Raw genomic sequence first — 12,994 nt, 5'->3', positions numbered from 1 at the left:
AGGGATCCATGCTGGATTTAAAAAGCTTCCACAACTGGATCCATCCCGCCACTGCGGCTCCAGGATGGTACCCGGGCCTCGCATAGAACGAGGTTTTGCCTTTAATGCTCCTTTTGAGGGCTGGACCCTAGGAACCAGGACTCTTTTTGGTCTTGCTACATTACCTAAAGTTGTCCTGAGGGGTGCAATACAAGGTCCAAAGCAGTGAAACCCCTATTAAAGGGCCCCAGTCTTTGAAGGTTTCACCACGCTGCCCGCCGTGATGGGTGAAGTTTGAATCTGTCTGTTTACAGCAGTATCCTGCAGCGAGGAAAAGGTAAGAGGAAAGCATAGGAACTGCAAAGTCCACCTATGACTTTTCTTTCACTTTATATTGTAATGCCTTAAACTCCTCTAGAGTGAGTAAAAATGTGTATATACCCTAGTGCTAACAGCGTGTGTCTCCGCAGCTGGAGGGGGTTCTCCTCTCCCCCCAAGGGGGAAACTGAGAGGCTGGGGGTTACATGTTATGTTAAAAGCAAAATAAAAACCTGATAAAACTGCTGTATAACACCCCCCCCCCCCCCCCCCAGGGGGTATGGGGTGACTTCTTGCTAAACAGCATAGAAAACATAAGCCGCAAAAGTGAAGGAGACACGCCGCAGCGTGGCTGCAGTCTCCTCTCCTCCTCTGGTGTGTATTTCTGATCGAAGCCGCCGTGCGTGCGCAAAGGAAAGGAGCGTGGCTTAAGCGGTTGGCGCCGTGTATGGACTCAGCGTCCTTGCAAACACACGGCGCACACAATCAGGCTTACACCTGAAAAAAGACTTAAAGTGGGAGTCCGGCGACCAATTTTTTTTTTTTTTAGGTCATTGAGACACTTTGCTAACCCCAAAATAATACTCACAGTTTGGGTGTAATATTTCCGCCTGTGTCTGTTTTCGTACTGAAGAATAACTTTAAAAATGTGATGCTGGCTGTTTCCATCTTGCTTGTGGGCATGTGAAGCCCACAAGCATTGATTTCCTGGATGCAGTGAATGCTGTTCATTCACAGCTTGTTCACAATCATGATCATTGTTCCCGCACTGAATCTTGGGAAGCCTGACACTAAGCTCCCAGGAGACAGTGCGGCGCCGGGGAAAGGCAATAAACACGCCTACTCCCATGGGAGGAGTGACAGGAAGTGCCACAATAAAGTACAATATAAAGGTAATTACAGCGCTAAAAAAAAATTTCGTGCAGCATTTGAACATCTATGCAATTAACTGAAGGGGGTAAGATTAAGTTAAAAATTTGAGTGGAACCCCGCTTTAAAAGCTGATACTCTGAAAACAGACAATGTCTATCAGAGCAGCTGAAGCAAGGCTGACACAGGAGCACTAGTGCACTTGAGGGGTTTACACAGGCATTGCAGTACAGGAAAAGACTTTGTTTGGCATTAGATTAGTCTATGCTGCCATTGTTTTCCCTACTATTGTTCAAGTAAATAGAACAGTTATTAGAGTGCCTCTGCTTTTGTGCTTTGCACTATGGCTTCAAGGCTTACTACTAAGGCACCAAAACCACCCCCAGGCGCTGGGAACTTCAGTCATGCCTCCACATTGTCATACTCTCCGGAGATGCCTGACATGGCAAGCCAGGGTGAGCCGTTGGAATCAGCTGGTGGTGCAACTGCTTTTCACACTTCAGCCCCTGTATACATGACTGAAAATGTATTTTCCTCTGCCCTGAAAGGCTTAGAAGGAAGATTAGCCGCTTTTAATTGCATCCTCCATTGAGGGGGATAGGAAGCGTGCTAGATCCCCTTTCTCCCACTCCAAACCCTTTACCAGGGGAACAGTTCGGACAGGATGAGGTATTACCCTCAAACGACTGGGAAAAATGAACCGATTATTCCTCTGCGGAGCAAACAATAGTTAATGTTTCAGCTTCACAATCTGAGGTACAAATCCTAATGGAGATGGTTTGCTCCACTTTCATGCTACCTCTAACAGAGTCCGCCAAAAGTCCAGGTTCTTCTTTGGATTCTTTGAAACCTTCACAACCAGTGCATGCGTTTCCTGTCCACGCATTACTAGAGAAGCTTATTTATACCGAATGGAATCATCCGGATAAGCATTTTCTCCCTCCAAAGAGATTCTCCGTTCTCTATCCCATGGAGGAAAAAAATCACTAAAAGATGGAAAGTTCCAGCAGCGGATGCTGCGATTTCCAGTGTGAATAAAAGTTGGACTTGTCCAGTGGACAATGCGCAAATGCTAAAGAATCCAACAGATAAAAAATTGGAATTCCTGTTAAAATCCTCTTTTTCTTTAGCAGGTACTGTTGCTCAGCCTGCAATTGCAGCTATAGGCATCTGTCAGTCCTTAAAGGACCAGTTCACAGAGGTCCTTAACGAGCTCCCTGCACAACAGGCCCTTGAGTTGGCCAAGTTACCAAAAGCATTATGTTTTGCCATAGATGCTATGAAGGATTATATTCACCAGGCGTCCCGCCTTGCGCTTGTGCTAGTACACATGCGTAGGACCCTTTGGCTAAAGGGTTGGTCTGCTGAAGCACCCTGCAGACAGCTTCTGTCTAGTTTCCCATTTCATGGGGAGCAACTATTTGGCAATGATTTGGATAAATACATCCAGACAATTTCCAGTGGAAAGAGTACTATTTTGCCAGTCAAAAGAAAGTATAAACGTACTTCACTTAAAAGGACTTTCACTCCTGTGCCAAGAGCATCCGCCTGTAGGCAGTGGGGACGGCTTCCACCGTCAGATTCCAGAGGAAAATCGCAGGGTCAGGCCTAGGCTCAAAGGAAGACCTGGAGCCGCAAAACTGCAAAGCAGAATACTAAGACCTCGTCATGAAGAGGCGTCTCCCCTCAACAAGGTGGGGGGAAGACTTCTGCATTTTGCAAAAGTCTGGCAAAGGGAAACTCAGGACAGATGGGCTCTCTCCACAGTGACTCTAGGATACAAACTAGAGTTTCGGGAGTTTCCACCATCTTATTTTCTGAGATCAAACGTTCCCAAGGATCCAGGGAAAAGACCATCCCTGTTTCAAGCATTAGACCGATTGACTCAAGGGGTAATTGTACAGATCCCCACAGAAGAACAAGGTTTGGGATTCTATTCAAACCTGTTTACGGTACCAAAACCGAATGGAGATGTCAGACTCATTCTGGATCTAAAAAATCTAAATCAGTTCCTGAAAATCCGCTCATATAGCATGGAGTTGATCAGGTCAGTGATCTGCATCCTACAAGGGGGAGAACTTCTGGCGTCCATCGACATCAGAGATGCATATCTGCATGTCCCTATATTTCCCGCTCACCAAAGGTTTCTGTGATTTGAAGTAGAACAGCACTTTCAGTTTGCGGCCTTACCCTTCGGGCTAGCCACAGCACCACGGGTATTCACAAAAATACTGGCCCCACCTCTAGCCAGGTTAAGGGCACAGGGCACAACAGTGTTGGCGTACCTACACGATCTAATGTTAATAGACCAGTCAGCAACTCGCTTAAAGCAAAGCGTACGCATTACAACCGCTTACCTGGAAAGTCTCGGTTGGATCCTCAACCTAGAGAAGTCTTCCTTAAAACCAGTAAGAAAGCTGGATAATTTAGGCCTTATCATAGATACAGCCCAGAAAAGGGCTGTATCTATGATCAGTGATCACCGCTGAACAGAGCGCACGCCGTTCAGCGGTGATCACTGACGAATTCTGAATGCCTGCTCTGCATGTCCGCTCCGTGAGTAGCGATATTATGCGCAATTGATCTCGTATCTCACAGGATTACACTATATATATTTATTTTTTATCTTTTGGGTGGAACATGAGGTCTGTGGCTCCCAAGGTCTTATTATAGTGTCAGCAGTTTAAGCCTTATCTCATCTCACTATATCCAACACAGCATTCTGGGTGACTGTCATTTACCTTCTGGATTAGAAGATGGAAGTCTGCTGTTTTTGTTGTTTTTGTTGAAGGAATATTTGTATCCATCTTTGAACTTTATCGTTTGTTTATTAAGGTCAACATCACTAACCCTTTCTTGGTTAGTCTACGGCTACATATATCATATATATCTTTAGAGGATTTATGTTTATAGGTAGCAACACTAATGGTCATAAATAGCAAACACCAAATAATTTATCACGATTTTCATTGAATATTATTTGTATAGTCGCATCTTATTAGCGACATCATGATTTACTTTATAGTCGCATTTTACTAGCGACTTTACTACTAATTATACATATATATATATATATATATATATATATATATATATATATATATATATAATTTTTTTTTTTTTTTTTTACTTTCTTTGCTGTATAAGTTGCCAGCGCAGCTATACAAATCCTGTATAATATAATATTAAGACTGTCCAGGGACAGTGGTCAAAATTCGAAAGAGCCCTGCCCATCAGCATCCTAGAGATTCGGGCAGTGTGTCTTTCTCTGAAAACCTGGACCTCCAGGTTAAAGAATTGTCCTGTTAGGATCCAATCCGACAATGCCACGGCTGTTGCATATATCAATCACCAAGGGGGCACCAAGAGTCTCTCAGCTCAGAGAGGTGAACCATATTCTAACTTGGGCAAAAAGGAATGTCCCATGCCTATCGGCAGTTTTCATTCCGGGCGTAGAAAATTGGCAGGCGGACTATCTAAGTTGCCAACAGTTATTCCCAGGAGAATGGTCTCTTCACCCCAATGTTTTTCGGACTTTTTGCCAAAGATGGGAGACTCTAGACATAGATCTTCTAGTGTCCAGATTCAACATGAAGTTAGTCAACTGTGTCTCCAGAACAAGGGATCCACTCGCATACGGAACAGATGTGCTGGTAACCCCGTGGGATCAGATTTCACTGATCTATGCTTTTCCGCCCGATTCAGTTGCTGCCTCGACTTCTTTGCAGGTTTAAGCTGGAAAGAAAGCCGGTAATTCTGGTAGCACCAGCATGGCCCAGAAGGTCATAGTACGCAGAGATCGTAAAGATGGCAGTGGAGGGTCCTTGGCATCTCCCACTAAGGCCAGATCTGCTCTCGCAGATTTAAATTTAAATTTAACGGCTTGGGTATTGAAACCCACATTCTGAAGAAACGTGGGCTTTCCAGGTCAGTTATCTCCCCTTTAATCAATGCAAGGAAACCAGTTTCCAGAGCTATATATTATAGAGTTTGGAAAACGTATGTTTCCTGGTATAAATCCAAGGGTTGGCACCCTCTGAAATATATTATAGGCAGAATCCTTGCCTTTCTACAATTGGACGTAGAGATGAAGTGGCCCTAAGTACTATTAAAAAAAAACTGAACTATTAAACCTTTAAACTTGCTAACCATAGCTGACAAATTAAATTGTGCACCTTACTCTACTCTATGAATGCCCAAAAACTGCAGTGTGCCATTGTAAGAGAATTTGTTATTTTAATTGAACTTTATATCCTATAACTGGGAGGTCTGAAAAAATAATTTGACAGTACCTGTGGGCCTCATTGTAGATATGGCCATATCCAATCTAGTGATGCAGGTTATTAAACCTGTTGAATTCCATACAAGTGATAATACAAAGTTCGAGATTCAAGCCATGTATGGGCCGGCTGATTGCACCTGCTGATTGTAAGTCGACTTGGGTACAACCAGCATGCTGGATTTTCAGGATGCGATTATTGCCAGCTGTTATAGCTGCTAGCTGCAATCACTATGTTCTCCCAGCGAGGATGCTTCCTTTGTTGCAGGAAAGAAAATCGTATCTATGGCCTGCTTTAATCTCCAGTAAGTAGCTACAGAGCTCCTAGCAATCTTTTACTTGTATGCAAGCAGCCATTCATTGGTTAACCAGATTTAATATAACTTTCCTATTTCTACATTTTGGCTCACCATCACCTCTGAGTGTATAGCGTTTTTTTTTATTTATTCTTTTTTTTGCTTTTGAGCTGCATGTTATTAAACTTTAGGCCTTTCCCTGAGCCAGGGTTTCAGTTGACTGTTAAATTCATGGGGGGTCGTTACTCTTATTGACTCGTACAAGATGACTTTACAGGCTTCTCCCTGAGAACTACATCATCAAATTGACTTCCCAGTACACAGCAGAATTGTAATAGAGTGCAGTGAGTGAGAGCGCTTGCATTCTAACACTGGTGTATAAAGCGGCGTCATTGCGTCACCTCCCACTGTTGTTGCGAAGACCAGCAGGACGGGCTGTCTGTGTGCATCCGGCCGGTGCCACAGACTGTTCTTCTCCAGAGAACGTTTTTTTCCTTGATCTATATGTGAGTGTATACTTTATTTTATTATAATAAAGCCGTATGATTTTACACTATCGGAGCCCTCCCCTTCTCTTTTTATGGTTATACCACTTCCGCTGAGGGTAAAGTTTTTTTTTGGGGGGGGGGGATCCTTCCATCTGCACCACAGTCCCTGATGTCCCATTCCAGCTTCCATCTTGGCTTTATGGTGGTCCGGAACAGCAGGATCTAACAGCTTACTCAGACCCTCTGTAACGGGGGGGGGTCATGGGTTTCTGGTAAGCGGCCAGGCGCTTTATCTATGGTGGTGGACCTAAGCACTTATGTTTCCATATAATTGGACTTTCACTGGATTCTTATATCTGGACTTTTTAAATAAATTTGGTGTTCTTATATGGACTAATATTCACTATTATTCAAATATTTTGCACAACTTATTGCAGCCTTTGTTGCTTACACTTTTTTGCATACATCTTTCTTTGGATATATGACTATATGCATATTTGTATTTTGGTTAAGGTGATGTTTGATTACCTTCATATTTACATTCACTGTGTTCTGTCAAAAGCGCGAGTCAGTTTTATATTTACAACATGAGGTCAGACCGTACAGATACAATACAATTCAATACAGGGGGATTTAGAGGGCCCTGCTCGTTTTAGCGCTTACTATCTAAAATGAGATGAAGTTTTGCTGACTTCCATCATCCAAGCTCTTGCAAGCAACCACGCTTTTTTGCTGCTTTTGCACATTTTTTTTTTTTTCTTTTTCTTTTTGCAAAGCAAAATTACACTACTTTCCAAGCTCGGGGGACAATGTCCTGGCAAAGTGCAGCTACACTTGAAACGCAACTAGCCTGTTTGCAGTTAGAAAATCAACCCTATAGTTTTAAAAGTTTCTTTATGCTCTGTGTGCCAGTAGCTGACAACATACCAGAACAATGCAGTTGCAGACAGGATTGCCAACTCCTGCTGTGTCCGATGTAGATTGAGAGTGCCACCAGTGGTTTGTGTCCTGCACTTTAATCACTTGCTGTCTGCTCTGCCCCAAAGCAGTTTTACTTCTACAGGGCAGCTCTCCTGCGCAGAATTAGATATATTTAAATTATGCATATTTACAGCAGAAGCCGATCTGCGTGTGCCGGGTACTGGATGTCCTCCGGCACTGGCCGATTATTGGGTAAAAAACACAGAATGATGATCTGCCTATGTAAACAAGGCAGATCCCTGTTCTGACTGGGGAATGGATGCATTTTGTGTTGCTGAAAAACAGGGAACAAAATCCATCTCTTAGTAAAAGCACTTAACACAGTACATAAAACAGTGGTTGGACACACATTTAACCCTTTCATCGCCCTAGATGTTTAACTCCTTCCCAGCCAGTGTTATTAGTACAGGGACAGTGCATATTTTTAGCACTGAGCACTGTATTAGTGTGGTTGGTTCACACAAAGTTTCAGTGTCCGATTATGCGCCTTATTATTACAGTCCCGCTATAAGTCAGTGATCGCGGGCAGTGAGACATTTCTCGATTTCTGCAGTCGCGGATCGGGAAAATGTCTCACTGCCTGTGATTAGTGCTGTGCAGTGCCGACTTTCTGGTGGGCTCTGCACGTGTGGGTTGCGAGCACGCCTGTGCTCATCTTTACTCACCATCCATGCGGTTCCGCTGCAGCAGTTTTGGGATTTGAAAAACGGTTTCCAGCATTCCTAGGGAAAGAAAAGGAAACCGTTTTCAAATCCTAGGTCTGCTGCATGGACGGTGAATGTGTAATGCCCCCACTGAGATGAGTGCAGTGGGGAAGGGTGTAGGGCAGTGGTCTCAAAGTACCGGCCCGCAGGCCATTTGCGGCCCGCGGACTGGTTACAAATGGCCCACAGGCAGGGCCGATCCTGGACGGGTTTGCACTGCACCCAGGCAGAAGGGGGAGGCACCAAAGAGCTTTATGTCTCCTGTGTCCTCTCTGCTGCATGCTGCTGCAGCCCAGAGAGAGAACAGAGTGGAAGGATGATCCGGCCATCGCCCCGCGCCCACCTAGGCATGGTGATGATCGACCAGATCCAGGGTCTTGCTGCCACCTCAGGGCGGGAAATTGTGTCCTTCTCTGGGTGCCCTGTCACTAGTCCTGTGTTGAAGCCAGGAGCTGACAGGAGGAGAGGTGAGTGAGCCATCACACTGAGGCAAGTCCTTAGTGACTGGGGTAGAAATTTTGTGTGTGGGGGGTATTTGTGCAGTGTGGGGGTAATGCTGGGTTTAATAATGCATTTGCTGACACCAGTGCTGGGTTTAATAATGTGTGTGCTGACACCAGTGCAGGGTTTAATAATGCGTTTGCTGACACCAGCTGGGTTTAATAATGCGTTTGCTGACACCAGCTGGGTTTAATAATGCGTTGCTGACACCAGTGCTGGGTTTAATAATGCGTTTGCTGACAACAGGGCTGGGGTTAATAATGCGTTTGCTGACAACAGGGCTGGGTTTAATAATGCGTTTGCTGACACCAGTGCTGGGTTTAATAATGCAAGAAACAACAAAAAGTGTAGCGCTAAACCGTATCATAGATGACAATAAATTAGTAGGTATGCAGTGAAGGGGATCACCTATGCAAAGACCTATTCATGGGTAGGAAGTCCTGATAAAGACGTTATAACTAAAAGGTAACAATAGTTAGTCCTTGGGTAGACATATTGTAAACAGGTAAATCCAATGTCCCAAAAAGGCAGATCAGCTCACTACCACCGGGAGAAAAAAAGGCTTACCAGATGTGGTGGACCCGACAGGGCATACGCCGAATTGGGTCAGATAAGGCTTGGGTGGTAAGTGGCTGTGGGTGTCTGTGATGTCGCGGATTGCTGGATTCCTCCAACTGGTACCCGGGTCCTGGAAGGTGTGAGCAGTCCCAAGGATGTAGATGATTCTGTGGATCCTAGGGGGGGGGGATGAGGTGTTCCGTGGATGGATCCCTCAAACCTTTTCCTGTTTTTATGCTTCTTTCCCTTAGGGTTCCCTCCTGGCCCAGTCAGTAATACATTACGTTCCCCTTATCTTAAATGCTGGCAATGAACTCACAGAGAGGCTGGACAATGGTTAGAATTTAACAGAGATCTTACATTCTGGTTTCTGATCACAGCTTCTAGGCAGGGGAGACACTGGCCGTTCAACAAGATCCTGGGATGGGTCAGGATGCTCCAACACTTAAATACATTATGTACATCTATGTGAATCGATACGTCCCAACTTTCGGAACTGTAGGACCCCTATTACAGAGGTCTAATAGGCACAAACAGGAGTGAGCGGTCAGTCACAGGCGGCAACTTCAAACGTCCATCAGGATCCTCTCATCCACCAGTATATCAGACTTCAATACATTTCATATGACCTACGTTCCGCAAATAAAAAATGAAGGCAGCAATGGTGGACTCACGGGCCATAAGCGGTGAGTCAAAGACGCTTAAACCGCCATATAATGGATGACGGTGCAGATCTGGTCTAAAGCGATGGGATATTCCTGCTGGAAAGGGGAGCTTAAACCTCCGTCCAGTTATCTCGTTTAAAGTCCAGAGCTGAGTAGCAGATTGACCAGCTGGAGACTGAGATCAGCCTAGAGGACAGAGGGTGCAGCACCCTCTGTCCTCTAGGCTGATTTCAGTCTCCAGCTGGTCAATCTGCTACTCAGCTCTGGACTTTAAACGAGATAACTGGACGGAGGTTTAAGCTCCCCTTTCCAGCAGGAATATCCCATCGCTTTAGACCAGATCTGCACCGTCATCCATTATATGGCGGTTTAAGCGTCTTTGACTCACCGCTTATGGCCCGTGAGTCCACCATTGCTGCCTTCATTTTTTATTTGCGGAACGTGGGTCATATGAAATGTATTGAAGTCTGATATACTGGTGGATGAGAGGATCCTGATGGACGTTTGAAGTTGCCGCCTGTGACTGACCGCTCACTCCTGTTTGTGCCTATTAGACCTCTGTAATAGGGGTCCTACAGTTCCGAAAGTTGGGACGTATCGATTCACATAGATGTACATAATGTATTTAAGTGTTGGAGCATCCTGACCCATCCCAGGATCTTGTTGAACGGCCAGTGTCTCCCCTGCCTAGAAGCTGTGATCAGAAACCAGAATGTAAGATCTCTGTTAAATTCTAACCATTGTCCAGCCTCTCTGTGAGTTCATTGCCAGCATTTAAGATAAGGGGAACGTAATGTATTACTGACTGGGCCAGGAGGGAACACTAAGGGAAAGAAGCATAAAAACAGGAAAAGGTTTGAGGGATCCATCCACGGAACACCTCATCTCCCCCCCCCCCCCTAGGATCCACAGAATCATCTACATCCTTGGGACTGCTCACACCTTCCAGGACCCGGGTACCAGTTGGAGGAATCCAGCAATCCGCGACATCAGACACCCACAGCCACTTACCACCCAAGCCTTATCTGACCCAATTCGGCGTATGCCCTGTCGGGTCCACCACATCTGGTAAGCCTTTTTTTCTCCTGGTGGTAGTGAGCTGATCTGCCTTTTTGGGACATTGGATTTACCTGTTTACAATATGTCTACCCAAGGACTAACTATTATTACCTTTTAGTTATAACGTCTTTATCAGGACTTCCTACCCATGAATAGGTCTTTGCATAGGTGATCCCCTTCACTGCATACCTACTAATTTATTGTCATCTATGATACAGTTTAGCGCTACACTTTTTGTTGTTTCATGCATATACACTTTGTTGGTTGTGTTAGCTGCTTTCTTTTTGTCTTTCTTGTGAGCAGCGCAGAATTATTTTGTATATACTGGGTTTAATAATGCGTTTGCTGACACCAGTGCTGGGTTTAATAATGCGTTTGCTGACACCAGTGCTGGGTTTAATAATGCGTTTGCTGACACCAGTGCTGGGTTTAATAATGCGTTTGCTGACACCAGTGCTAGGGTTTAATAATGCGTCTGCTGACACCAGTGTGGGGTTTAATAATGCGTCTGCTGACACCAGTGTGGGGTTTAATAATGCGTTTGCTGACACCAGTGCTGGGTTTAATAATGCGTTTGCTGACACCAGTGCTGGGTTTAATAATGCGTTTGCTGACACCAGTGCTGGGTTTAATAATGCGTTTGCTGACACCAGTGCTAGGGTTTAATAATGCGTTTGCTGACACCAGTGCTGGGTTTAATAATGCGTTTGCTGACACCAGTGCTAGGGTTTAATAATGCGTCTGCTGACACCAGTGCAGGGTTTAATAATGCGTTTGCTGACACCAGTGCTAGGGTTTAATAATGCGTCTGCTGACACCAGTGCTAGGGTTTAATAATGCGTCTGCTGACACCAGTGTGGGGTTTAATAATGCGTTTGCTGACATCAGTGCTAGGGGTTAATAGTGCGTCTGCTGACACCAGTGCTGGGTTTAATAATGCGTTTGCTGACACCAGTGCTAGGGGTTAATAGTGCGTCTGCTGACACCAGTGCTGGGGGTTAATGTGTCCGCTGACACCAGTGCTGGGGGTTAATGCTGATACCAGTACTGGGGTAATAATACGCCCCCTGACACCAGTGCTATTTTTAAAGTTTGAAAGTTTGCATGCGGCCCCCATGGGATATGAAAACTTGTCTTGTGGCCCTCAGGTAATTTGAGTTTGAGACCCCTGGTGTAGGGTGTTCCTCTTCTCAGAAAAAAAATTAAATGGTGAACCCAACACTTTAAATATGGTGGTTGTCTCTGGGCTCTACAGGTCCTCATACAAGTGTTTGTTTCCCTAGTTTGTCCGAGGCTCATGCTGTTGTCTGTTACATTGAAGTTGTGTGGTATACTGCTTTTTTTGTCTGCCTGACCATCTTTGGTTTTATGTTTTCACCTTTTTGATTAGTTGTCTGCCCATTAGTTGATCCTCAGCTTAACTCTTAGTCTGCACCATGCTGCTTATTTAACTTTCTATTGATTTGCCTTTGGCTTTCTCTTCTGAATGCTTTTGAATGAAGCAACTGACTCTGAAAGGATATACTATGCTACATGTCATTGAACGTGTTTACTCTCTACTTACTGGGTTTTCTTTCACATTTTTGTTTTATTTCTTCCACCCACTAGTTCATTTATTAACCTTTTTATATTGCCTGCTAGGCTTTACCACAATAATAACACTCAACCTTGCATCTTGCATCGGTAAACATGTCTTTGTAATCTGCAAAAATTTGTTCAACATTTCCAGATTGTCCCAAGACACCAGACACTCCGAAAAGTGACTCCGGCTCATCAGCGCACAATGGAAGGCTCCTAGCTTTGCAGAAGCAGTTAGACATTGAGCTGAAAGTGAAGCAGGGAGCAGAGAACATGATACAGACCTATTCTAATGGTCCCTCAAAAGTAAGTAGAGGTTTAAGGAATTAGGTTTTCCTTGGCCTCCAGAAAGGAGAACTTTATTTTTCCTTTTGCAACCATCCATGGTCCAATAAATTATAGAATTCTACATCTTACATTTGTGTGTTTGATTCTCTCTCCCGAGATAACCTACTTTTTTGTTTTTGAGAGATTAGTTATGTTGTGAAAGGACTTGCCACCATTAGAAGGCCCCAGCTTACTGACTTTTATTATCATTTGCTCTTATTCAGAGCTCTGGTTTTTGATATAGGAAATCACTTATCAGCTAATTCCTTTTTTTTTTCTTTTTTTTTTTTTTTTTTTTTTTACTCTTTGTGAGTAAAGACCTGTGCACTTATCAGTACAGCCAACAGATTAGAGCCTCTGCTTAGATATTTGACATGTCCATTTGGCTATA

At 44.4% G+C, this 12,994-nt stretch overlaps 1 protein-coding gene across 1 annotated transcript in view; it reads left to right on the top strand.

The window, feature by feature from the left end:
• The window catches only part of PKN2 (protein kinase N2), a 184,404-nt gene that overhangs the window by 110,963 nt on the left and 60,447 nt on the right, over positions 1-12,994 (top strand). The window contains exon 3 of the mRNA XM_073593186.1: positions 12,428-12,582. Within this exon, the coding sequence (XP_073449287.1) occupies positions 12,428-12,582 (155 nt within the window). The remainder of the gene's footprint in view (positions 1-12,427; positions 12,583-12,994) is intronic.

Source organism: Aquarana catesbeiana, linkage group LG07 (genome assembly GCF_042186555.1).
Source record: "Aquarana catesbeiana isolate 2022-GZ linkage group LG07, ASM4218655v1, whole genome shotgun sequence".
Classification (NCBI taxonomy): Eukaryota; Metazoa; Chordata; class Amphibia; order Anura; family Ranidae; genus Aquarana; species Aquarana catesbeiana.
Note: the sequence above shows the minus strand (reverse complement) of the source record. Positions and strands in the feature narration are given on the sequence as shown.